General features: G+C 39.0%; 1 protein-coding gene across 1 annotated transcript in view; it reads left to right on the top strand.

Annotated features, from left to right (window-relative positions):
- Positions 1 to 23,552, top strand: part of Cep126 (centrosomal protein 126) — a 54,712-nt gene that overhangs the window by 19,166 nt on the left and 11,994 nt on the right. The window contains 22 exon segments of the mRNA XM_042054689.1: positions 6,413 to 6,506; positions 6,508 to 6,612; positions 7,953 to 8,033; positions 8,035 to 8,121; positions 8,123 to 8,161; positions 8,164 to 8,325; positions 8,327 to 8,419; positions 8,421 to 9,047; positions 9,050 to 9,106; positions 9,108 to 9,164; positions 9,167 to 9,199; positions 9,202 to 9,318; positions 9,321 to 9,473; positions 9,475 to 9,525; positions 9,528 to 9,635; positions 9,637 to 9,684; positions 9,686 to 9,820; positions 9,823 to 9,963; positions 9,966 to 10,116; positions 16,773 to 16,816; positions 16,818 to 16,862; positions 19,643 to 19,705. Coding sequence (XP_041910623.1) covers positions 6,413 to 6,506; positions 6,508 to 6,612; positions 7,953 to 8,033; positions 8,035 to 8,121; positions 8,123 to 8,161; positions 8,164 to 8,325; positions 8,327 to 8,419; positions 8,421 to 9,047; positions 9,050 to 9,106; positions 9,108 to 9,164; positions 9,167 to 9,199; positions 9,202 to 9,318; positions 9,321 to 9,473; positions 9,475 to 9,525; positions 9,528 to 9,635; positions 9,637 to 9,684; positions 9,686 to 9,820; positions 9,823 to 9,963; positions 9,966 to 10,116; positions 16,773 to 16,816; positions 16,818 to 16,862; positions 19,643 to 19,705 — 2,491 coding nt within the window.

The following is a 23,552-nucleotide window of genomic DNA, read 5'->3' as shown; positions in this document are numbered from 1 at the left end:
CATATATATAATGTACTATATATAATATATATATATAAAATCTTGCCTCACATATGTAAGGCCTGGGATTGATCCCTAGAACCCCCAAAATGCATAGAATTACATCAATGAACAGTAATAATCAGACATTTACTACATGAAGATATTAATAATTCAGGCTATAAATTGTTTTAATATTCTACCTATACAGAACATTATTCTGTTCTTAGAATTCTTCTGGTCAATAATTCTCTTGATTAGAGCTAAAAAACAAATAATTCCATCCTTTCAGTATTCATTAGAGGCTGGGAAGTACTAGACTCTCAGCCTAAAGAATCACACTAAAAAAAGGAATGCTTCAGCCAAACTCTTGAAAAAAAAAAAAACATGAGTTAACCAGGACAAGTGGTGAATGGCACTGCAAACAGAATTCTGAGCACATGCCAAGTTTACAAGTGACAAACTGGTGATCGTGTCGAATCAGCTGGTGCTAGAGCTCAGCAATAGCCTGCTTACTGGGATGTACCAGACCCTGGCTTGACCCTCGCCCTACAGAAAGAAGATGAGAAAGGAGAAAGAGGCAGGATAGTAGGCAAGAGACAAAGAGAGATCTCATATTTTGAGGTTATAATGGAGGTGCATGCCTGTAATCCCAGAGCTCATATGTGGAATCAAGAACATTAAGACTTGATAGCCTACTTCAGCTACAAGAGACCCTATCCAAAACAACAACAACAATAATAATAATAATAATAATAATAACAGGTGAATCAGAGAACACAATATTAAGAGCTTAACTAGATATGAGATCAGAAATTGAGATGCATCTGTAATAAACTTTGAGGCAATCAAGATGACTTAGTAAGGTAAATACACTCGCCACCAAGCTGGACAGTGTTACATGTGATCCCCAGGATCCATGTGGTCAAAGGAGAGACAACAAGCTATGTCTTCTGACTCTGCATGCGGTCTGTGGCATATGTGTAAGGAGGCTAGTCATCAGAGGCAAGCACTTCCCTCTGTTTAACTAGTTTAATTTGGCTTACATGTACAGTGAAAAGAGAGTTGTCGGTAGGAAAGTTACAAAGGAAGCCAATAGTAAAGGGGAAGAGAATCTGTTAATAATGTGTTCTAGAAATAATTAGTTTTAAAAATTGAAGCAAGCTCCCAATAATATGTTTTGGAAGTTTTCCAACCATTTACAGACTAAATGGGGGAAAATCAGATCATATGGTACTTCAGTTATCAAAATGATGACTTCTTCAGAACCACCAAGGAGGGAAATAGAAGATGAAGAGTTGGGGATGATTGCAGAGTCAGGATTTGGTCAGCAAATTGCTGGCAAAAGAGTGAAACCATTTATCATAGCGTAAGATGCAGATAAGAAGACAGATCTTGTGTTAAGCTTTTCGCCACAATAAAAAGAATATGACTATGGGGAAAGAGTCGACAGATTTAGGAGAATGGTTGAAAGGAAGCTAGGGTGAGTTGTAAGTTTGAAATGCAGGGTTCTCAGGATAAGAAGTCTAGGACATGAATATAGATGTGTCTCATCACAGTCTCATCACAGATAAAAACAAAACAGTGGTTGGTATCTATCAGTGGTGTCCTTGAGTTAAGCAAGCAGTCAAACGTTGTATGGAACAAGACACTATCCTAGTATAGGAGCATTCTTTAGGGCAGGCCACAGAGCAGTTGAAAGCTAATCTTTGCTGAGTCCATACCTCCTACAAATGACTACTGTAAAACAAAGCGATCACAATAGATGAGCTACTTCCCAAGGAGCTAACTTAGAAAGGTACCCCAATGCTGAAGTAGTCCATTGAGAAGGCTAAGAGATATTGTTAACCTTTAGACACACAGATATGTGGAACATCACAGTCAGTTTACACAGATTCTGTGAGGAGTTCTCGTAGAGTAAGAAAAGAGAGGCCAAACTCAAAGCTTCCAAAAGGCTGACCTCAAGAATGAGCCTGAAAGGAAGCAACCAGAGAAGTAGGAGAAGACAGTAGGAAAACTAAAGCCTTTAAAGACAGTGCTCAAATCCCTACCTTTACAGTTAAGTGGTTAATCATAAGCAAAGCAACACGTTGAAGTGAAACAATCTTACAAATGTATGTTAAGAACCCAAAGTTGGAGATATGAAGACTGTATGATTTTATAATACTTTAGGAAGGCTTGCCTGGATGACAGATGGCACCTAATAGCCAAGGCAGGCAGGGCTCAGAGGGAGCTTTGAATTTAAAACTTCAAAACTACTTAACATTTTTGTACAGAGACCCTTCATTTTCCAGTTTCTTTTTCTGTATATCAACTATTATTTTGTGCTGATCAGGCATTTTCCATTTTAAAAACACTTCTTTTGCAAAATAAATGAAGACATGGTGGTTTTTCATGAGCTCAGCAATTAGTTTAAGATTTTCTTTAAACTGTCAGAATAGCTTCAATTCTCAGAAGCAAACAAATACGCTATCATTTTAGCAGATGGGTACTAAAATAATAAATATTATGTATTGTCATTGTGAGAAATAACCTACATTCTGTATCAGAATACCTGGTTTCATAATATACTTTTGGCTGTGACATTGTGATATTATTGTGTATGTATGTGTGTGTGTGTATGTCTTTATTTGAAAAGCCAATATGTATAATCTATGCGAGAAGGGTACCATGATTAACCAATAAAAAGTTGGACTTCTCTCCCCAAATAACTAACAGTGTTAAATATTGTATATTAAGTATACAATGTGATAAATGCCATATAATATGAAATTTTAAACTATTAATAATCATTATTGGTTTTATGGAAATAAGTTTCTTTCAAATGTTTTTTACAAGATTAATAAGCTATTGTCATGTTACAAATACATTTCAGTGGAATATAAACCTAAAATAGTTAAGAAATAAAATATTACGAAACAGCTCCAAAGAAGCAGAGGATAGCAGTACTTGTGCTAGGGACTGAGAAGCCCTTTGCACAAGCCCTCCTATTAGCCACAGCCTCAGCCCAAGAGGTGGCTCTAACATAGAATGCTAATTGTAAATAAAAATAAAAATTATAATCTAAAAGGAAAATTTGTTTAGAAAAGTGGGGGCTAATTCTTACGCCTCAATAAAAAAATGGCAATAGGATTTTAGGAATATAGAAACCCCTTTAGGAAGTAATGAGATATAAAAATATTAATAATGTATTAACTTTTAAACTATAAGAAATAACCAGCCTTCCATCACAATTGAGTTCTTAGCACAAAGCTAATCTGCTGGGCATATCTGGTGGACGGAGAGAAGAAGAGGGCATAGCTCTCCTGCATTAAACTCTCTGGAACAGATTGATTTTGTTAGACAGCTATCTCCAATACCCATGTATTTGTCATGAGGTAGTCCATTCTGAACCACCCACTACCCAGAGACGTCTGCATATGCTCTTCACACTAGTGTTTTAAACTAGATTTTCCAGCCGATACCCATGCATCAGACTTTTAAAAGGAGAGAACACGTGAGCTCGAGTCATCTGGGTCATCACTCAGTCAGTGTGATCAATGGAAGATCAAGCATGGACCCCCAAAGGATAAAATCAAAATCAATCAAAAGCCTACAGGCAGCCCAGTAATAGAGTGTTTTAAATCTTAATGAGGTTTCTTTCTACTTGCCTGTCCAAATACTTTCCCACCTATGCAGATCCATTCCTGCCTGTCCCAGCTATCTCCAATCCTGATCCCTACTTACCTGGTCAGCTGTCTGCTTCACGGGCCCCATTGCTACCCCATCCTCCCCAAATTCTTCCTGACTACCCTGTTGTTTGCTCCAACCCCCCAGACCTGCGTCCCTCTATCTGTCCCGTCCACTCTTCCAGAGACCTTTTTACCATCCCCATTCCTGTCTGACCCTATCAGATATCTCCCTCACCCTCCAGCCCCAGTTACTCTAGTTTTTCTAGGAGTTTCCCTAGTCTTCCAGCTCCTATTCCTTCTGGGCTACCTGTCCTTCAGCCTCCCCAAGTCCCAGAGTTCTCCCATCATTCCTGATCCTGACGCACAGAACAGATTGTTTTATAAAACTTTCAGACCCAAACATTTGCTTGCGGCGCAGCCTTCTACCCCTGCAACTCTAAGGCCTGCTCTGATCCGCCGTTCCCTTCCAACTCGTCTGGTTCTTTCCCCAACCCCCTTGGAAGCCCTTCCAGGTTTGCAACCAGCCCCACCCCTCCCTTGTATCACTCCTTTGCCTGAACATTCTGCTAGGGTTGATGCTTGTCAGTCAGCTCAAAATCTGTTCCACAAGCCATTACACTGTCAAGTCAGCCTCGGGCCTCTGTAGACCATCTGCCTGCCTTGATTCTCCCCCTCCCACCTCCATGTCCTTCTCCATCCTCTACTTTGCCTTCATCGCCTTCAGCTTCCACATCCTCGTCACCTTTATTAGTTGTTTCTTCCTCTTCATCCAGACTTTCTTCTCCTCCTCCCCTCCCCTCCCTTACCTAGTCCATCCGTCCCTCTTTGCCCTCTCCTTTGCGTTCACCATCTTCTCGTGTTTGCCATCCAACTTATCTAGCTTTTCCTTCTCCAGCGTCTCCTTCTCCCTCTTCTTTTATGATTTCTTCTTCCTTTCCTCCCCATGCTCCACTCTATCTCCATTTCTTGCCTCCCCATCTCCTTTTACTTCCTATTCATCCCTTCAATCCTCCTCACTGGAGGAAGAAAGTAGAGAAGAGGAGAGAAGAAGGTGGAATAGAGAAGAAAGGAATAGAGAAGAAAAAGTTGAGAGACGACAACTTTAAAGGTAAATAAATTGAGTTATTAGACATTTTGTAGAGTTAGTTCTATTTTGTTTGGGAAGGGTAACTAAAAGGGAAACAATTACATAAGAGTAGAAAAGCATGGAAACAGCCAGGCAACGGTGGCGCAGCACTCAGGAGGCAGAGGCAGAGGGATCTCTGTGAGTTCAAGGCCAGCCTGGCTACTGAGTGAGTCCAGGAAAAGCTCCAAAGCTACACAGAGAAACCCTGTATCCCCCCCCCCCAGAAAAAAAAAAAGAAAGAAAAAAGAAAGAAAGAAAGAAAAAGAAAGAAAGAAAAAGAAAAGAAAGAAAGAAAGAAAGAAAAGAAAGAAAGAAGAAAGAAAGAAAGAAGAAAGAAAGAAAAGAAAGGAGAAAGTATAAAAACAAAAATAAATAGAAGAAACATGCCCTCACTGTTTAGGAATATATACTAAATACCTTCTCACTAGCCATGGTCTCCTGGTCATGACACAGGAATAATTAGGAATGTAGTCATCACTGATCTTGTTGATTCTGGTCTGTCTAAATAAAGACATATATGGGTATTGGAGATAGTAATGTCACATGTGGCAATATGCCACCTTCTAAAACATCTCTTTATCCTGACTTAATTGGAACTAATTTAACTGAGTTGGTAATAAATGCCCCTCAGTCAGATGTATCCTTCATCACCCACCTGTCCTTGAAGGAACTGAGTTTTTCTCTGTGTATATATACGGAAATGTAGCAAACTCTCAGCTTCCAGACAGACAGAGATCTAATAGATGTCCTGAGTTTCCAGACAGTACAACATTGGTAAAAATATGTATGTATATAGAAATATAGTCCTGATTGAACACACTAAAAATAGACTACATTGAAGATACTCTTTTTTTTATAGGATTAAAAAATATGTTTATATGGGGCTGGAGAGATGGCTTAGAGGTTAAGAGCACTGGCCGCTCTTCCAAAGGACCCAGGTTCAATTCCCATCACTCACATGACAGTTAACAGCTATCTGTGACTCCAGTTTAATGGGATCTGATGGCCTCATACCTCTGTATATATACATGCAGGCAAACCCCAATGTTCATTAAATAAGTAAATAAATTTTTAAAAAATATGCTTATATTTCTGATTATATTCCTGAAGCAAACTGAAAAGAAAGGTTTATATTCTTGGTTGCGTAAGAGCCACACTCCCTTGACTAGTTCTGCAGGGAGGACTTTCATGCTTTCCCTGACTACGCAGTGTTCATAATTCCACCTGTTTGAGGCTCTGCTCACTCTTCTAGGGATGTAGGAATTCTTACTGGTCATGACATAACTAAGGACTGAAGCTAATAGATATTATCTGTATAAACACATACCTAGAGAAATGAGAAGTGGCAACACAGGCACAGTATCTCTGCCCCTACCCGAGTGATAAAGAATGGGCTATAGTAACGGCAGCCCTGGGTGAATAAGCATCCCTATGTGAAGCTCCTCTGTGTCTGCACTCCGCCCTCACACTCATTTATTCAAATTCCCATTCTAATATGTCTGTATATTTCCTCCAATATCCTTATATGTAATTATCTAGACATGTGCACATAGTATACAACTGTGTCGTTTATATACTTATAGAAATAAGTTCATTTCAGTTAAATGTACTAAATCTTCTCATATCTGGTTCACAGAGCTATAGATTCTGCCTTGCCTTCAGCGTTGTCTAAAAATGATTACAAACATCAAAAATACCTCGTACGCAGAATTAACCATGATAAAGAAATGACGGGAAAACAACATAGCAAGCCTAGCTACTAACAAAAATGTGTTCCAGCTTAAACTGGAGGAGACTCAGAAACTCCTAGAGAACCAGCATTTAAGCAGTTTGCAAGTATGAATGATAACTATGTTACTGGTGTTATAATTTTAGTCATATTCTGTCTTGCCTCACAGTGTTCTCCACACAAGCTAACAGAGGCTGTAAGAATGTTGCCTGCAGTGAGTCAGCACCACCTCATAACAGAAACCCCTGGGGTTTCCCTGGCTGTTCCCAGTGCTCTTTCTGCTCTTCTTCTTTTTCCATCTATTTAAAAAACATAGGGTGTGTGACTGTTATTTTCTAACAAATATAAAAGCTGTTTGAAAGTAAGTATAGTGTATAGAAGTATTATTGTTAGAGATTATATTCAAGAAAGCAGCCTAAGCTTATGATGTACACGCTACTGAGCCATCTCTCCAGCCCCTAAAACCATTAGTTCTTGAACCTAAATTCACATGCTTCTATAGAAATTGTAAAATAAGTATAAGACTGCTACATGGATCTCATGTGGGAAGTGAACCATGGAGCCCAGACATAGCTTTTTGTTGGTATTTTGTTTGGATACAGGATCTAATTTAGACCAGGCTAGCCTCAAACTTACTATGTAACCAATGCTATCCTTGAACTTCTGATCCTCACTGCCATATTTATTTTATGAAATGCTTTGTCTCTTACATACAACCAGAGTTGAAAACCTTACTCCAGACCTTTATAAAAAAGATATAATCCCCACCAACAGAAAGTTCATGTTAGAGTCACATAACATTATTTTCTTTTTTAAAATTCTCTTTATTTTTGAGACTTCCATAGTGCATATAATATATTTGGATCTAATCCTACTATTTCCTCCTATTCATAACCACCAGCCCATTTCCCTCCCAACTTGTGCTTTGTTTTTTCAAGCCCACCAAGTCCACTTGGTGCTGCCTGTACAGGTATGTGTGTAGACTTACCTGCTGGATCACGGGTAGCCTCCCCAGGATCACACACAATCTCAACCTGAAGGGAAGGGCTCAGAGCTGGTGGTAATGGGGCCCTTGTGTCACAGGACTATCAAGAGTCTCTGAAGGCCAGTGAAGGTTCAGGAAGAGAATCGACTTTATAAACAAATGTTTTTCAGAATTAATTTAGTATTATGAAACTTGAAGAAACTCCCTTCCTAAATGGAATAGCAATTATTTCTAAGCTATCATGGTGGCCAGAATAATTGAGCATTTCCTTTGGGAGTTGAAGTGAAAGGAAACACACTTTTTATGGCTTTGTTACTTTCTTTATACCATGAGGTCTGCTTCAGGGGAGTAACTTATGCCTGTACTGTTTATAGTCACATTATTTTCTGTGTCTAGGAGAACTGAACCTAGTAACAATAGGGTGAGTCTACAATATAAAACAGTCTTCTTTTTCCCCCTCAGAAATTCTGTGATGAAGTTAATCAGATAACCAATTCTGAAACTCTCTCGAGTGTAGACAGCCTTGAGGCTACAGAGCGGGAAAGAGATGTACTTAACACTTAGCATGGCTCCTTCCACATCAAGCCAGCAGAATTCTGTTCCCCTCAAGTCGGCGAATCTGCAGTCAGCTCAATCTAAACTGCTTTGATGAAGACAACCTGTCATTCTCCTAAAAACTCAGCATATAAACAATTGGCTTACAAACTTAGATGCTCAGAATACTCAGCCTGTTGCATCCTTTTCAGATATGTTCAGTAAATCTAGTGTTCTGCCCTCGTGGGAATGTTTGGCTAATAAAGAACAGAATCCACCTACTTTGAGCAGAGGCCATGGAGAGAACCACAGGAACTGCTAATGACTCAGTGCTCTTGGTGTGCAGTCCTTCCGTAGTTGCTCTAGATAAAAAAGGAGGAAACCCCTCTGAAAGTCCACACTGTGAGGACCAGTGATCCTGCTGATGGGGCTCTCCAAAGGGAGAGGCCATCAGGTGCCGAGAGCCCAACATTTAAAGTCAGTAGAGCCTGGACTACTCCAGAATCTCTGACCCAGGAAGCAGCTTCATTTTCCATCCAGAGAAACTGTCTGAGTTAACTCAGAAAAATAGAACTGCTTCACTTTCTACTTTCATTTGTCCCTGTTTTGTCACCTAATTCACAGTCAGGTGGCCCTTTATCAGAGAACAACACACGCGTGAAAGAGATCGATCCCGTGCAGTGTTCTGATAAGTTATATGAAATGAAAGATGTGAAATGTGAAAAGATAAACTATTTTAACTGTAATAAGGAAAAGTTGTCTCTATTTTCAGAAAATTTCCAGGCCACCTACGCACCTCAAAATTCTAATTCAAAAGATAGGAAACAAAAAGCAAGTGGGCCATCAGCACCACTGTGTAACGTAACCCCTGACTGTGACTTGCTTGACCAGTACGGTGTGAAGCATAGTGTCCACGAACAAAATGAGGTGAGGCTGCCAAAGAGCATATTAAAGAAAGAATCCAGATACGAGCATGATTATCTCAAGGCACTAGTTATAAATCAGGGTTTTAAGTTTAGACCATCCAAAAGGCAGAAGCTATTAGAGATAGTATTGAATTAACAAGACAGAAAGGGAAAGGTTACAGGAACCCCAAAGACTATCAAAAAGCTGCGGTGGCTTGACGAAAGTGGCAACGCAGGAGAGACTGTGTGGATGATGGCCACCCAATGATGGAACCAGGGAGGGGACGGCTCCACAGTGGTTACAGTATTGTCACACCAGCAGTGGCACCTGCAGCCTAACAGCTGCTCCTGATTGCCCTGTGCATTCTGCTGCTGGAAAGAAGGCCACGGGGTGATGTGTGTCTCCGAAAATGTTACTGATCTGGGAGGGTGTGCCGCAGACAGTGTGTCCTTGAACTCTTCTATATCTTCAGGCTATAGCTTTGCTAAACAAGCCTGGTCAGCCTGCAGAAGAGTAGAGAACAAAGCCCCCTGTACATGCTGGTCCTATACATGCTGGTGACACTAAGACTCCAAAGTCTAAGGCCTCCAAGGGCGAGCAAAGGTGACTAGAAGAATAGGATCTGCAAAGGTCCAGACAAGCACTGTCAATGTGAACAGAAAAGCCACTGTCAGCCAGCCACCATCTTCAAACAAAGCCAACACGCTTGGCCCAAACTCAGGGGAAGCTAATTATACCTCATCCTTCGCCTATAACCACCCACAACAAATACTAAAAGTAGTAACACTGTACAAGTGTCCCCATGTCACTTAGCCACACCTGAACACTCCCAGAGCGTCATGGCACAGAACTGTTTTAAGTTCATGTGTGCTCTCCCAACAGAGTGCCGTTTTTGAACCAGTGGACTCAGGAAAGTCGCCTCCCGTTCTCAGATGCCTGTTCTGACCTCCTCGCTTTGCCTCCAGCTCCACCATCTTCTTACTCTCCAGAGTGCCAAGCCTCAGCCAAAGGAAACCATTCAAATGGCTCTCGCACGAGCTCCAGCAAGACGGGACAGTATGTTGTACCCAAAAAAGTCCTGTTTGTGAAGAGAGCTACCAGTCGTTGACTCCTAGAAACACCGAAGAAGAATCAATTTTCCCATGGAGAAGAAGGAACCATGGGTGCCAAATGAGAGGGGCCACTGGTAAGGATAAAATGTATACCTTCTTCAGAGTCATGTGACATTTTCCATATTGGGTATGGCAGTGTATACTGTATAGTGAGTTATAGTAAGATAATTTAGCTAATCCATACTATAACTTGCTCTAGTAGCTGGAGTTCTTCAGAGAATTACCTAACCTGTACTCAATTAAAATCGGAAACTTTTGCTAGCTCTTTTCTATAACCTCCCTTGATGTTTAAAAAGAATAGACAATGAATAGCATCGGATCCTTGTTCCAGGTGATTTGGGCATTGCTGTTGTAATTAGATTTCTTGTCACATGAGCACCATGGGAAAACAGCATTGTTTATTTAAATAGATTATGTCACAACTTACTTGTTGAAGACCAGCTTCAACAAAAATAGGGTAGGGTAATGGGGATTAGAAAAATAGTAAAGAGAACAAAGATGCAAACGCCTTTAATTTTTCATTACACTTTTATAACCCAATACAACAGGGGGAAGAAAACAAAAGACCGCTTTACACGTGATACAAAAGACAACATCAAGTCATTAGCATTTTATTGTTAGGTCAGTGAACTCACCCTACACCAAGTAACCTGAAGGTGGTCCACTCTCAAGGTCAAACCCCCTATCTCAAAGAAGGAGCAGAAGTATGCTGAATGTCCTGACCATTAGTCAGGACGGAGTAGATCTACTGTATGAGCCATCTTAATGTCAAAGGACCAGGTAACCGCACCTAGGTCAGGATGTGTAGCTCTGGTTGTTGTCAACAATTTTGAGCAACCTCAAACTCTCTGACCTTCAGACAAGGTGAAAATAGGCTCATTTTTGGGCCCCCACACTTGTTTACTCTGTTTTGTTTGACATAGAGTATAGCTCTGTCTGGCCTGGGAACTTAATGTTGTAGACCAACTGGACTCAAGTTCACAGAGATCCTCCTGCATCTGCCTCCCAAGTGCTGGGATTAAAGGCGTGTGCTACCATACCCGGCTTATTTTTTAAATTTTATATGAATTCCTTATATGCTAATAGTGGATGTTAACAGGCTGGTCAAGGTGGCAGGTGAACATAGATGCTTTCAACCAAACTTGATGGCCTAAATTCAGTCCCTGAAACTTGCATAGTGGAAGGAGAGAACTGTCTACTCCTAGGTGACCTCCCAAATGCCACAGAGGTGCCATAAGGCAATACCTTGCAGTTTAAAGAAAGAAGTGTTTTGATAAGTATACAGCCCTCCCATCCCTTCCAGAAACACTGCAGCTCTGCCCTCTGTTGGCTTTTTGTCTCTGTTTTCAAGTAGGGAAAGAACAGACACCGTTGTTTGGAACAGTTTTGAGATTTTACTTCTTCTATTGAATGCCATTGGCCCTGTCACTCACGGCTTGTGAAGCCACTCCCCTACTGAAGGGAATGGACTAGAAGTCCATAAAACTTCCTTCCAGTGGGAATCAGTTTCCCTACTGAGAAAGAGCTGTTCATAGAGGGCACGGACACTACAGTAATAATAAGTAATAATGTGCACAGAAAGTTTAAACATTCATATTCAGTGTCCCTTTAAAGACAGGGATTCTCTGTGTACTACACATTGTACTCCAGACCCCAACAGGGCCTGACACTTAGTAGGACACCCTGGCTTTTGTTTCATTCGTTCATTTGTTTATTTGTTGTTTTTGAGACCTGAGAGATTTGTTTAGTTTGTTTTGTTTTATTGAGACAGGATCTCACTGTATAGCCCTGACTGGCCTGGAGCTCAGTAAATAGACCATGCTGTCCTTGAACTCACACAGATCTGGCCTGCTTCAGCCTCACACTGTGCCAGGATTTAAAGGTGTGTAAACCACACCTTACTTAATTTTTTGATTATTTTTATTTGTCACTTGGTCTATGTATATCTATGCCACATGTGTGAGGATGCCTATGGAGGCCAAAAGAGGGTGTCAGGATCCCCATAACACTTGAGTACAGATTCCTTGTTAGCTACCTACCGTAAGTACCAACAAACTCAGTCCTCTGTGATGGCAAACTAGGACTCTTTTTTATTGTTTTTATTGAGCTATATATTTTTCTCCACTCCTCTTCTTCTCCTCCCCTCCCCTTCAACCTTCTCCCAAAGTCCCCATGTTCCAAATTTACTCAGGAGATCTTGTCTTTTTCTACTTCCCATGTAGATTAGATACATGTATGTCTCTCTTAGGGCCCTCATTGTTGTCTGCAATTCTCTGGGATTGTGAATTGTAGGCTGGTTTTTCTTTGTTTTATGTCTAAAGTCACTTATGAATGAATATATATGATATTTGTCTTTCAGGGTCTGGGTCACCTCACTCAATATGATGTTTTCTAGATCCATCATTTGCCCACAAATTTCAAGATGTCATTTTTTTTTTTTTTTGGCGTCTGTAGTACTCCATTGTGTAAATGCACATTTTTTTTTTTATCCATTCTTCAGTCGAGGGACATTTTAGATTGTTTCCAGGTTCTGGCTATGAAAACAAACCTGCTATGAACATAGTTGAGCACGTGTCTGACAGTGGTAAGGTTTCTGTCCCACCAGTCCTTTTAGCCATTCAGTCTAAAGAAAAACACAGAGGTCAACATTAATCATAAACTGCTTCTTATTAAACTCTTACATCCTGTATTAAGACATAATTCTTTGTCCAGTGCAGCCTCATAGCTTGTACGTTTCATCAGCAAGGCATTCTCATCTTGCTTCCTCTGTGTCTGGGTGAATGACTGCAGACTGAGCTTTCTTCCCAGAATTCTCCTTTTCTGGTCACCCCGCCTTATACATCCTGCCTAGTTACCCAGTTATACTTCCTGCCATGGCTATGGCCAATCAGCATTTTGTTAAATGAATACACATCTTTACAGAGTACAAGATCATTGTCCCATAGCACATGTCCTTGTGGTATGATTGAACATCCTTTGGGTATACACCCAAAAGTGGTATTACTGGGGTCTTGAGGAAGGCTGTTTCCTAATTTTCTGAGAAATCGCCATACTAATATCCAAAGGGGCTACACCAGCTTGCACTCCCACCAGCAATGGAGGGGTGTTACCTTTACCCCAACATCCTCTCCAGCTTTTAAACTGTCATCAGTCTTTTTGATCTTGGCCATTCTGACAGGCGTAAGATGGAATCTCAGAGTGTTTTGATTTGCATTTCTCTAATAGCTCTCCCAGTGGTCACTCCCCTGTACCTACTCCTGTGAGGCATTGCTACCTCAGGCCTGCTTCTGGGTGGAGACTGCACCTAACTAGGGCTCTTAATGAATGACCTATCTCTCCAGCCACAAGACTTTTCATAAACTGGGATGGATACAAACTACATTAGCAGGTGGAAAATTAATGCAAAGAAAGTAACCTAAATCTCTTCACTATTCTCTACAAAAAATTCTAAGCAAGGATAGACACTTAGTTTTTTAAAGAATGAAGAGAAACTGAGGAAGAAAAAATATGAGAAAAATAAGTAAAATTATTGTACAAGTTATAAAACCTTGAAACACATGTTATATGAGGTCATATTCTAAAGCACAGGAACTAATTCCTTACAGTGAAATAATTATGCTTATCCTCAATCATAAAATAAGAAAAAAATTATGATGAATAAGCCAACTAAAAGGGTTTAGATAAAGGTCACATTAAACCTCCAGGGCAAAGCATGTCACCACACTGTCAGAGTGGTTTGCCCTGCTACTGAGAAACACAGCATGCCTTCCTCTCCAGACAGGACTAAGTATGCAGCTGAGTAGGAACGGGGCAACTGAAACAAAGTTAGATAGCAATGGAGATTAGGAACTTCGGAGGTACCAGACTTATAAATGTTAATAATGCTATTTTTTTAAATAGCATTAAAAATATATAGCCTATGAGGAGTAACTGAAATGTAAATTTGAATAACCTGTAGCGAAGACTAAAAGGCATGAAGACGTGAATGAAAAGAAGACCGGGGTGGGACAAGGAGGTGTTGAGGGCCATGACAGTTTCCGAAGGCTCTGTGAAAACTGCCAAGACTTACTATTATTATTTAATAATAATAAAATGCATAGACCAAGAATAGTTGAGACAATTTCAAGAGCAAAATTAAAAACTTCATCTCTAAAGCCAGGTTGTATGGTGGCACATGCCTTTAATCCCAGCATTCGGGAGGGCAGAGGCAGGTAGATCTCGGTGAGTTCAAGGCCAGCCTGGTCTTCTGATCAAAGATCCAGGAACAGGCTCCAAAACCTACACAGAGAAACCCTGTCTTGGAACTTTCATTTCTAGATAGTCTATCTAAATCTGCAACAATTAGCACAGTCTGGAATCTGTGCTAATCCCACATAATTAATTGCCTGATTTTAATAACAAAGCTGGCAATGCATGGCAGGAAAAAAGGGGGTTCATTTTATACTTCAGTTGGGTAACTATGTATAATCAGTTGAACGGGACTTTTCCTTACTCATACGTAAACACCAATTCCATGTAAATTGGAGATTTAAATGTGAAAAATAAAAAAATCTCTGGAAGTAATATGGTTTTAGAATAGTCAGATTGCTTATGTTCTATGTAAAATATAAATTATTTAAGAAGAATGGTACTTATACAATGAAACTGGAGTGTTTTCATATAAAAAAAAATGAACAGGTTAAAATGACACACCTCTGAATGGGAAAATGTGTTGTAATCTCTGAACTAATCCAGACTCATAGGCAGAATGTATAAAAGACTACAGAGAATATAAAAATGTGGATAATTCTATCATCAGGGCTAACTAAGCCAGAGAAGCCGTACTAGATAAAAAGGCTTAAAGAGGTCTGCTTCAAAAGCATTGATTTAAATTAATATGGGCTCAGCTAGGCAAACTAACATTTGTAGGGACAGATTATAAAGAACAGACTAAAAGACTGCAAAAAAAGGGCTAACACCAGTGTTACGGTGTGATTGACTCAAATGCTACCATGATTATCTAGATTGTCTCCCTCAAAGAAACTGGATGAACAAAATAATGTCACAGCAATATTGATAGTGGTTTTTAGTTGAAACTGCAGGACTACATCAGAAAGATCATCACTGTGCCAGGAAGATAGCATATTCAGTAAGGGAGGCTTGACTTGCAAACAGAGGGCCTGAAAACCCATGTTAATAACAGTAGAGGTTTAGGAGATAGCTCAGCAGTTAAGAGCACTGGCTTTTCTTATGAAGGACCCGAATTCAATTCCCCATCACACACATAGTGGTTCACATCCGCCTTGGACTCACATTTCGAGGATCCAAGTGTCCTCTTCTGACCTCCAAGGGCACAGGCAGTACAATATAGGCAAAACACTACTAGAAAATAAAATGAGTTAATCTAATAAAAAATATTTAATGCACATGAGTGTGATGTTCTATGCTTTAATCCTTATGAAGTTGTCCTCTGACCTCCACAGACATGGCAAACATGTGTGCATGCTACCATAAGTGTACACCCCTCCTTATACATAAAACATACCACACATAACACAAAAAAAAGCAAAAATCAAACAATACTGGAATAAGCTTTTCATATATAAAAGCCATAAAATGACAACCAATCATGCAATGTACATTTAGACATTTAGATAACAACTGCATACATCAACATTAGCTAAAATTAGACACATTACTAAGGGTTAGTAAAGTTTCGTATGAAACTAAAATTCTCATGTCTACAAAAATTGAACATATGTAGATCCTATGACCCACCAATTCTAGACCACACAGATTATATATCTATCTATTAGCATCACAGTGTATTTCAAATAATTGTAAATATTTTATTTTGACCTGTATAACATGTTTTTGCTCTGTTCTTAAGTTTCCATTACATAATTTTCAACCATCTTTTTCAATTATAAGGACTTTAGTATAATATCATTACCTTACATTTTGTAAAAAAAAAATACACCTTTAAAGTAGGATTCACTCTTTTAATTTTTTATAATTTCTAAGTTTATGAAACAAAGTCTGGAATGGACACTGTGACAAGACACTGGCCATGACTGAACGAGGGGACTATACAAGAATGATGGGGTGTGTTTGCTCTGCCTTGCTCTTCCTCACCTGTCCTTAAATTATTTTATTATATTTGGGAATTGGCATTGTTAGAGTGATGGCGGTCTTAGTTAAGTAGCTATAGAGAAAGCATAGGAAATCTTGTGAGGAGCACCACAGCTCACAGCTAAATCCTGTCTGAGAACTTGTTCAGATACTACCTTGATGATGCATAAATCCACTTCCCTGGGCACACTAGGACCCTACAAAAATGAAGGGTGTGGGGCCAGCCTCTTGCCCCTGCGGATTTCTTTCAGGATAATGACACTCACTATACAGTATATGACCCCTCTGGCAAATGTAACAGGTGCCATGTTAAAGTTTTCATCCTCTAATTTTTTTGATAATGTTAAATTATAATCTTTCAGTGCTCTTCCTGCAAACAGTATAAAATGCCTCATGTATCTCTTGTATTCCCCATATTCTCTCCATAGCAGGAACTGTGTTGAATGAATCCTTGCAAATGGGCCATGTATAGAACTTAGAGGAAAATTAATAGAAGTCTGCTGGCCAAATGGATGAATATATAGAACTTTCCTGCACTGCCAGACAGTAATTTGAAAATTAGAGGGTTAACATAATTACCTACTCAATTTTCATAATTTTTTACATTGGCATTTGTTAGATTCTGCTGTTACAAGAAGAAACAAGCTGCTTGAAAATAGTGGAGGAAAGCTTGTTAGAGCAGAAGAGAAAAGTCTCTGGATCTGTAGGAGTGAGTGCACCGAGCAAATGATTGTAAAAGTATGGTCTTAGCAAGACTCTTAGTGTTGAAACTGCTTTAAGACCGATGCTTTTGGTGATGTAAGCTGTGCCTCAGAATCAGTGGGAATACAGCCAAAGCCATTCATTATACAGTCTTGAATCTTAATTGCTAGTAGCTTATTGTATTTATTTGCTATATTAAATGAGTCCATATGATCAGTTGCCAGTGAAGGCTTTTAATTATCTTTAAGCAATTATTTCTGGGGCTAGAGAGAGTTAAGAGTGCTGACTGCTCTTTGAGAGGACCCAGGTTCAGTTTCCCAGTGCCACATGGTGGCTCACAACCATCTCTAACTCCAGTGTGGAAAAAAATTCAAAGCCACCCTCTGGCCTATAAATGCACAGGTAAAAAAGTGGTACACACACAAACATTTAGGATTATATATATAATATATATAATATATAATAATATAAGTAATAATCAATAAGATATATCTATGATTAATTAACTTATTATTTATAGCTACTTCTGTAGAAAGGTCATTTGTAACAAAATTCCCCAAAGTTATTTAAATATGCAATAACTGGGCAGAATGAAAGAAGGGGAGGAGGAAAGAAGGGATGGATGTTGGTAATATTGTATGTTATACAGTACTTTTTAAAAGACATTTTCCATCTAGGAACCCTTTTATAAGAGATTTTGAAATACATGATGGTTTTGTCTTAGGAACAGTTTAACAAACCTACTATGGCTTTTGGGGAAGAGATCTTGAGTATAATCTCAAAGCGTATTAACAATTTTAAATGATGCGGAAATTATATGAGGACTGAATAAGTATAGTTTAATATGACATTTTAGAGGTCTATTTACGAATTGATTTTAGAATATTGAGAAACATGAGATGAATAATTAACAGCATTTTACTTGGAGCTTCTACTGTAAGTATCTCTTCTTATTTATTTATAGAATGGATTAAGGTGCCCTGTAAAAAACTGTACATTTTGAAGAAGTTAAGGGTCTTGCCATTCATATAGGAGCATTTTACACACTTCTCCTTCCTGGTTCTGGGGATCAAACTCAGAGCTTCTTTTTTTTTTTTAATTTATTTATTATTTATTTTTATTTATATCGTATACAATATTCTCTCTGCATGTATGCCTGAAGGCCAGAAGAGGGCACCAGACCTCATTACAGATGGTTGTGAGCCACCATGTGGTTGCTGGGAATTGAACTCAGGACCTTTGGAAGAGCAGGCAGTGCTCTTAACCTCTGAGCCATCTCTCAGCCCCCAAACTCAGAGCTTCTTACATGCAAGGAAAACACTGAGCCACACCTACAGCCCAAGAGGTATAATTTTCATGTGCATAAGGTTATTAAAATAGATAACAATCATGATCTAATCTTACCAGCAGAGTGAACCATTTAGTTTATGTTTGTATATGTTATGGTATTATTATCACTATATGATTATAGCTCAATAATAAATGTAAATACCTTCCAGATTATAAATGTAGCAGCAATAATAAGATCCTCTTTGAAATCGCATATTATTCCTGCCATTCATATCAAAAATCTATGCAGGGAATACATTATCTTTTATTAAACTTGTTTTAAGCTGTATCAGATTTGCTGGTGTATCACACACCTTTAATCCCAGCACCTTGGGAGACAGAATAAATGAATCTCTGAGTTGCAGACTAACCAGAGCTACATAGTAAGACCCTGTCTCAAGGAAAACAAAAAGGAAAGAAGGAAAGAAAGGAAAAAGGAAAGAGGTACCTCGAATCTTAGAAGTAACGTGTACAAGTTACAAGCTCAGTGTCCTCTCAGTTGTCTCTGCTCTTTGGGCGCTGGTGATTGCTCTTGCCTTTTGCACCTTCCCTGCTGTCTCACTGTCTTCCCAGTTTTCCTTCCCCTTTCACATGTCTGTCACTTACACATCTGCTTCGGACACCTCACACCTCACAAGGTCTTGCCACTCTTAGACTACATGAGTGTTCTCGATCAAAATCAATCTTAGAGTTGAGAATTGTTATTCACTATTTTGTTTAGTTTGTTCTTTATTCTAGAGGCTGGTGAAGCATTCTGTTGCTACAGTAGTGGTCCTTATCACCATGTCTTAGGAAATGTGTTTTGAAATGCCATCTTTTGCCTAGTTCTTTGTGCAAAGAATGTAAGACAGATAAAAGTGAAACGTCACCCTGAACATTTTACAGCAGACTTTCAGTGCCAGGTGTGGCAAGAGGAAAATACAGCTCAGACAGCCTTGGGGTTGGGGCTGTTGCAGTGGCCTGTGTCGGTAACTCTTCAGATCAGCTTGGCAGAGCCAAGTATAAGTCCCTGATAGGCAGTCTGACAGGCTGTATTCAGGAGATGTGTTCAGATCTCTGCTGCTTCTGCTTGCAGTCTTGTAGATACTTCTGTCCTCCACATCAGCTGCACTCAGAACGGTCTAGCAGTGACTCACACGTACAAAGCCATCCAGTGTAAAGTGGGATGGGACATTTAACAGTTTTCTATTCCAGCTGATACCACACAGTGTACTTATCCAAAAGAACACTGCAACCTGAAACTTTGTATTAGACATAAGACAGTTTTAAATATTTATTCATCATGAAAGGCTTTAATCCAGTAGTTCTTGATTTTCTGCTCCAAAACAAAAGATATAGGCAAGTTATACAAAGAGTGACAACTAAAAATGCAGGCAATGATTTATAGATTCTTAAAAGCCTTGACCATATCATGAATTTTAAATGTGAAATTCTATTCTTATTTAACCTATTTTATAGCATTTTGGACAAACTGTTCAAAGTACAAGTGAGCCAATACAAGCTACAAGAGGTCCCAAGACCTGAAGAAGGTACGTTTTGCTATATGTATTTTCTTTTTCTTTGCTTTTATTGTGTATAGATTTTTTATCTCATATCCTGATTGTAGATCCTCTCCCTCTACTCTTCCCAGTTCCTCTCCATCTCCTCTCCCATCTGAATTCATTCCTTTGCTGTCCCATATTAGAAAATGAACAGATTCTAAGGGATAATAGTAAAATAAAATGTAACAGAATACAATATAAGATAAAACAAAAGCTAACACATGGAATAGGACAAAACAAACAGAAGGAAAAAAGCCCATGAGAAGGCATAGCAAACAGAGACCCTCATTTGCAAATTCAGAAATCCCAAAAACACTACAAGCCATAATATATATGCAAAAAACCTATAGGTTAAAAAGAAGGTATATATATTAAAAATAACAAGATAATTTTTAAAAAATAGGAAAAGTTCTGCCACAATATTATAAGATAAGGACTATCCAAAGATGCCATTGAGTTAGCTTTCTGTTGACCATCTACAGCTGGCACACTCTTAAGAATAGTTTGTTTCCACCAGACGGTCATGGCACAAACCTAAGAGGCAAAGGGAGGCAGATCCCTGAGTTGGAAGCCAGCCTGGTGTAGAGTGAGTCCCAGGACAGCCAGGGCTACACAGAGAAACCCTGTCTCTGGGTGAAGTAATTTGCTTCCCCAAAGGAAACTAAATTTTCATTTGCAAGTGGCTATCAATTGGAGATGGCTCCTGGGTTAGAGATGGGGCTTGTGTCTACTTCCTTCATCTCTAGGATCCCATCTGGTGGAGACCTGTGCAAGCCCTATGCATGCTGCCTCAGTCCCTGTGCGTTCATATGTGTATCTGTCTTGTTGATTAGGTGACCTTGTTTCTTGGTGTCCTCCATCTCCTTCTGGCTCTTTCCCTCTTTCTGCTTCCTTTTCTACAGGGTTCCCTGATCTTGAGTAGAGAGATTTGATGGAGATTTCCCATTTAGAGGTGAATGTTCTGAGGTCTCTCACTCTATGCATAAGTCTGGCTGTGGGTCTCTATTTGTTACATCTGCTGCAGGAAGAAGCTTCTCTGATAACAACTGAGAAAGACCTGATCTATGACTATTGTAAAATGTCATTAGAAGTCATTCCATTGCTACGGTTTGGTTTGGTTTAAGAACAGTAGTATTAGGTTTTACTCTAGGTCCCTAGGCAATCTAGTCTCAGGTTCTTTGTCACCCAAGCAGTGCAGAGTAAGGCTTAACTCAAATCAGATGTTGCTTAGTTATTCCAACAAGCTTTGTGCCACCATTGCACTAGCACATCATGCTTGCAGGACACTATTGTAGGTCAAAGCGGGTTGGTGTTTACATTTCTGCTCTGGTGGTCTGCATAGTACCTTTCTGTATCAAAGACACTAGCTCGTAGGGGAAAAGGTAGGCTCTAGGTAGGTACAAGTTGGACTTCTCCATATCAGTTCAGTGAGTCATGTAGATTTTTGTCTTTAGCAATGAGGCCATGCATCAATTTATAGAGAGCAACCAATAGTCTTGCTAATGTCCTGGGTTGTTTGGACAACATTCAATTAGATAAAAACCCAATACCAATACTGGAAGCTTCATTTTGGTCACAAAAGCTGTCCAGTTGGGCTCTGTTTCCCCCATTGTTTGGTGATGTCATTTAGATCATTTTCTCGTGTGTGTGTGTGTGTGTGTGTGTGTGTGTGTGTGTGTGTGTAAGCTTCTAGTGTACTAGATTTCCTTACTACCCCTCAAATGGTCTTTAATTTTAACTAAGTATTTCTTCCCTCCTCTCCCTATTCCCTCCCTCTCTCTACTTGATTTTCACATTCCAGTCAGCCCCCATTTATCCATAGCTATTTCCTTTTTTAGTGAGATCTATCTGCCCCTGCTCTCCATCAGTCTCTTATTCTGTGCCTAACATATGTGGTTATATCTTAGTTATTATTGACTTAACATTTAATATTCACATATAAGGAAATATGTATTTTTTTTCTTTCTGAGTCTGGGTTACTTCATTCAAGATGATTTTTTTTTCTAGTTCCTCCATTTACCTACAAGTTTCATTATTTAATTTTTTAGTGACTGAGTAATGTTCCATTGTATAAAATATACCACATTGTCTTTATCCATTCATCTGTTGAGGGATATCTAGGTTGTTTCCAGATTCTGGCTCTTATGAATATAATAGCAATGAGCATAATTGAGCCAAGTGTCTCTGTTGGAGGATAAAGCATCCTTTGGATGTATGCCCAAGTATGCTTGAAGTAGAAAGATTGCCAGCTTCCTGAGGAACTACCACACTGATTTCCATAGTGCTTTACTACTTTGCACTCCAACCAAAAATGTATGAGTGTTCCCCTTCTTCCATATTCTCACCAGCCTGAAGCTATCACTTATATTATTGAGCTTAGTCATTTTTTTCAGTCTTTCATGTGCTTTTATTGAGCTTAGTCATTCTGACAGGTGTAAGATGAAATCTTAAAGTAGTTTTGATTTGTGTTTACCTAATGATTAAGGATGTTGGACATCTCTTTAAGTCTTCTTTTGAGAATTTTGTTTAATCTGTACCCCATATTTTCATTGGGTTATTTTTTTCTCAATATCTAGTTTTTTGAGTCCTTTATATATTTTGGATATTAGCCCTTTATCAGATGTGTAGTTGGTGGAAATCTCTTTTCATTCTGTAGGCTGCAGCTTTGTCCAATGATGTTGTCCTTTGCCTTATCAGAAGCTTCTCAGTCTCATGAGTTCCCATTTAAATTTGTTGAGCTTGGTGCCTGTGCTAACAATATTCTGTTTATAAAGTCTTTCTCTTCTATGAAGCACAGTGTATTTTGTTTTATGTTGAGGTTTTTGGTCCATTTAGAGTTGAATTTATGCAGGGTAATAGATATGAATCAATTTGCATCCTTTTGTATGCAGACATTCAGTTTGACCAGCACCATTTGTTGAAGATGCTGTCTTTTTTACATTGTATATTCTTGCTTCTTTATCAAAAATCAGGTGTCCATAAGTGTTGGATTTATAAGTGTTGGGTCTTTAGTTTGGTTCCGTTGATCAATGTGTCTTTTTGTGCCAATATCATGTGATTTTTCTTACTTTAACTCTGTAGTACAGCTTAAAATCTAGGATAGTGATCCTTCCAGTGGTTCTTTTATTATTCAAGATTGTTTTAACTATTGTGGATTTTTTCGTGCTTCTGTGTGAAGCTGAAAATCATACTGCTAAGATCTGCAAAGGACTGTGTTAAAATTATGATAGAGATTGAACTGAATCTTTTGATAGGATACCATTTTTACTATATTAATGCTACCAATCCATGAGCATGGGAGAGCTTTCTGTCTTCAGATAGCTTTGTCAATTCTTCCTTCAAATATCTTAAAGTTTTTAATCATACAAATCTTTCATTTGCTTGGATAGAGTTACCCCAAGATATTTGATTCTATTGTGAAAGGTGTCATTTACCTGATTTCTCTCTTTGACCATTTGTCAATTGTATATACAAAGATTTCTGATTTTTGAGGGTTAATTTTGTATGCAGCTATGTGTTGAAGTGTTTATCGGCTGTAGGAGTTTCCCAAAGGAATCTTTAGAGTCACTTATTTATACTATTGTATCATTTGCAAATCAAGATACTTTGACTTCTCTCCTTCCTATTTGTATTCCATTGGCCTTCGTCATTTGTCTTATTTTAGCTAAGACTTCAAATGTTATATTGAAAAAATATGGAAAGTGTAGACAGACAGTCGTCCTTATTTCTGGTTTTAGTGGAATTGCTTTGTGTTTCCATTTAAGTTGATGTTGAGGCTGTAGACTTCCTTTATTATGTAGAAGTATGTCCCCCTTGTATCCCTGCTC

Source organism: Arvicola amphibius, chromosome 3 (assembly GCF_903992535.2).
Source record: "Arvicola amphibius chromosome 3, mArvAmp1.2, whole genome shotgun sequence".
In the NCBI taxonomy this organism is placed as follows: domain Eukaryota; kingdom Metazoa; phylum Chordata; class Mammalia; order Rodentia; family Cricetidae; genus Arvicola; species Arvicola amphibius.
Note: the sequence above shows the minus strand (reverse complement) of the source record. Positions and strands in the feature narration are given on the sequence as shown.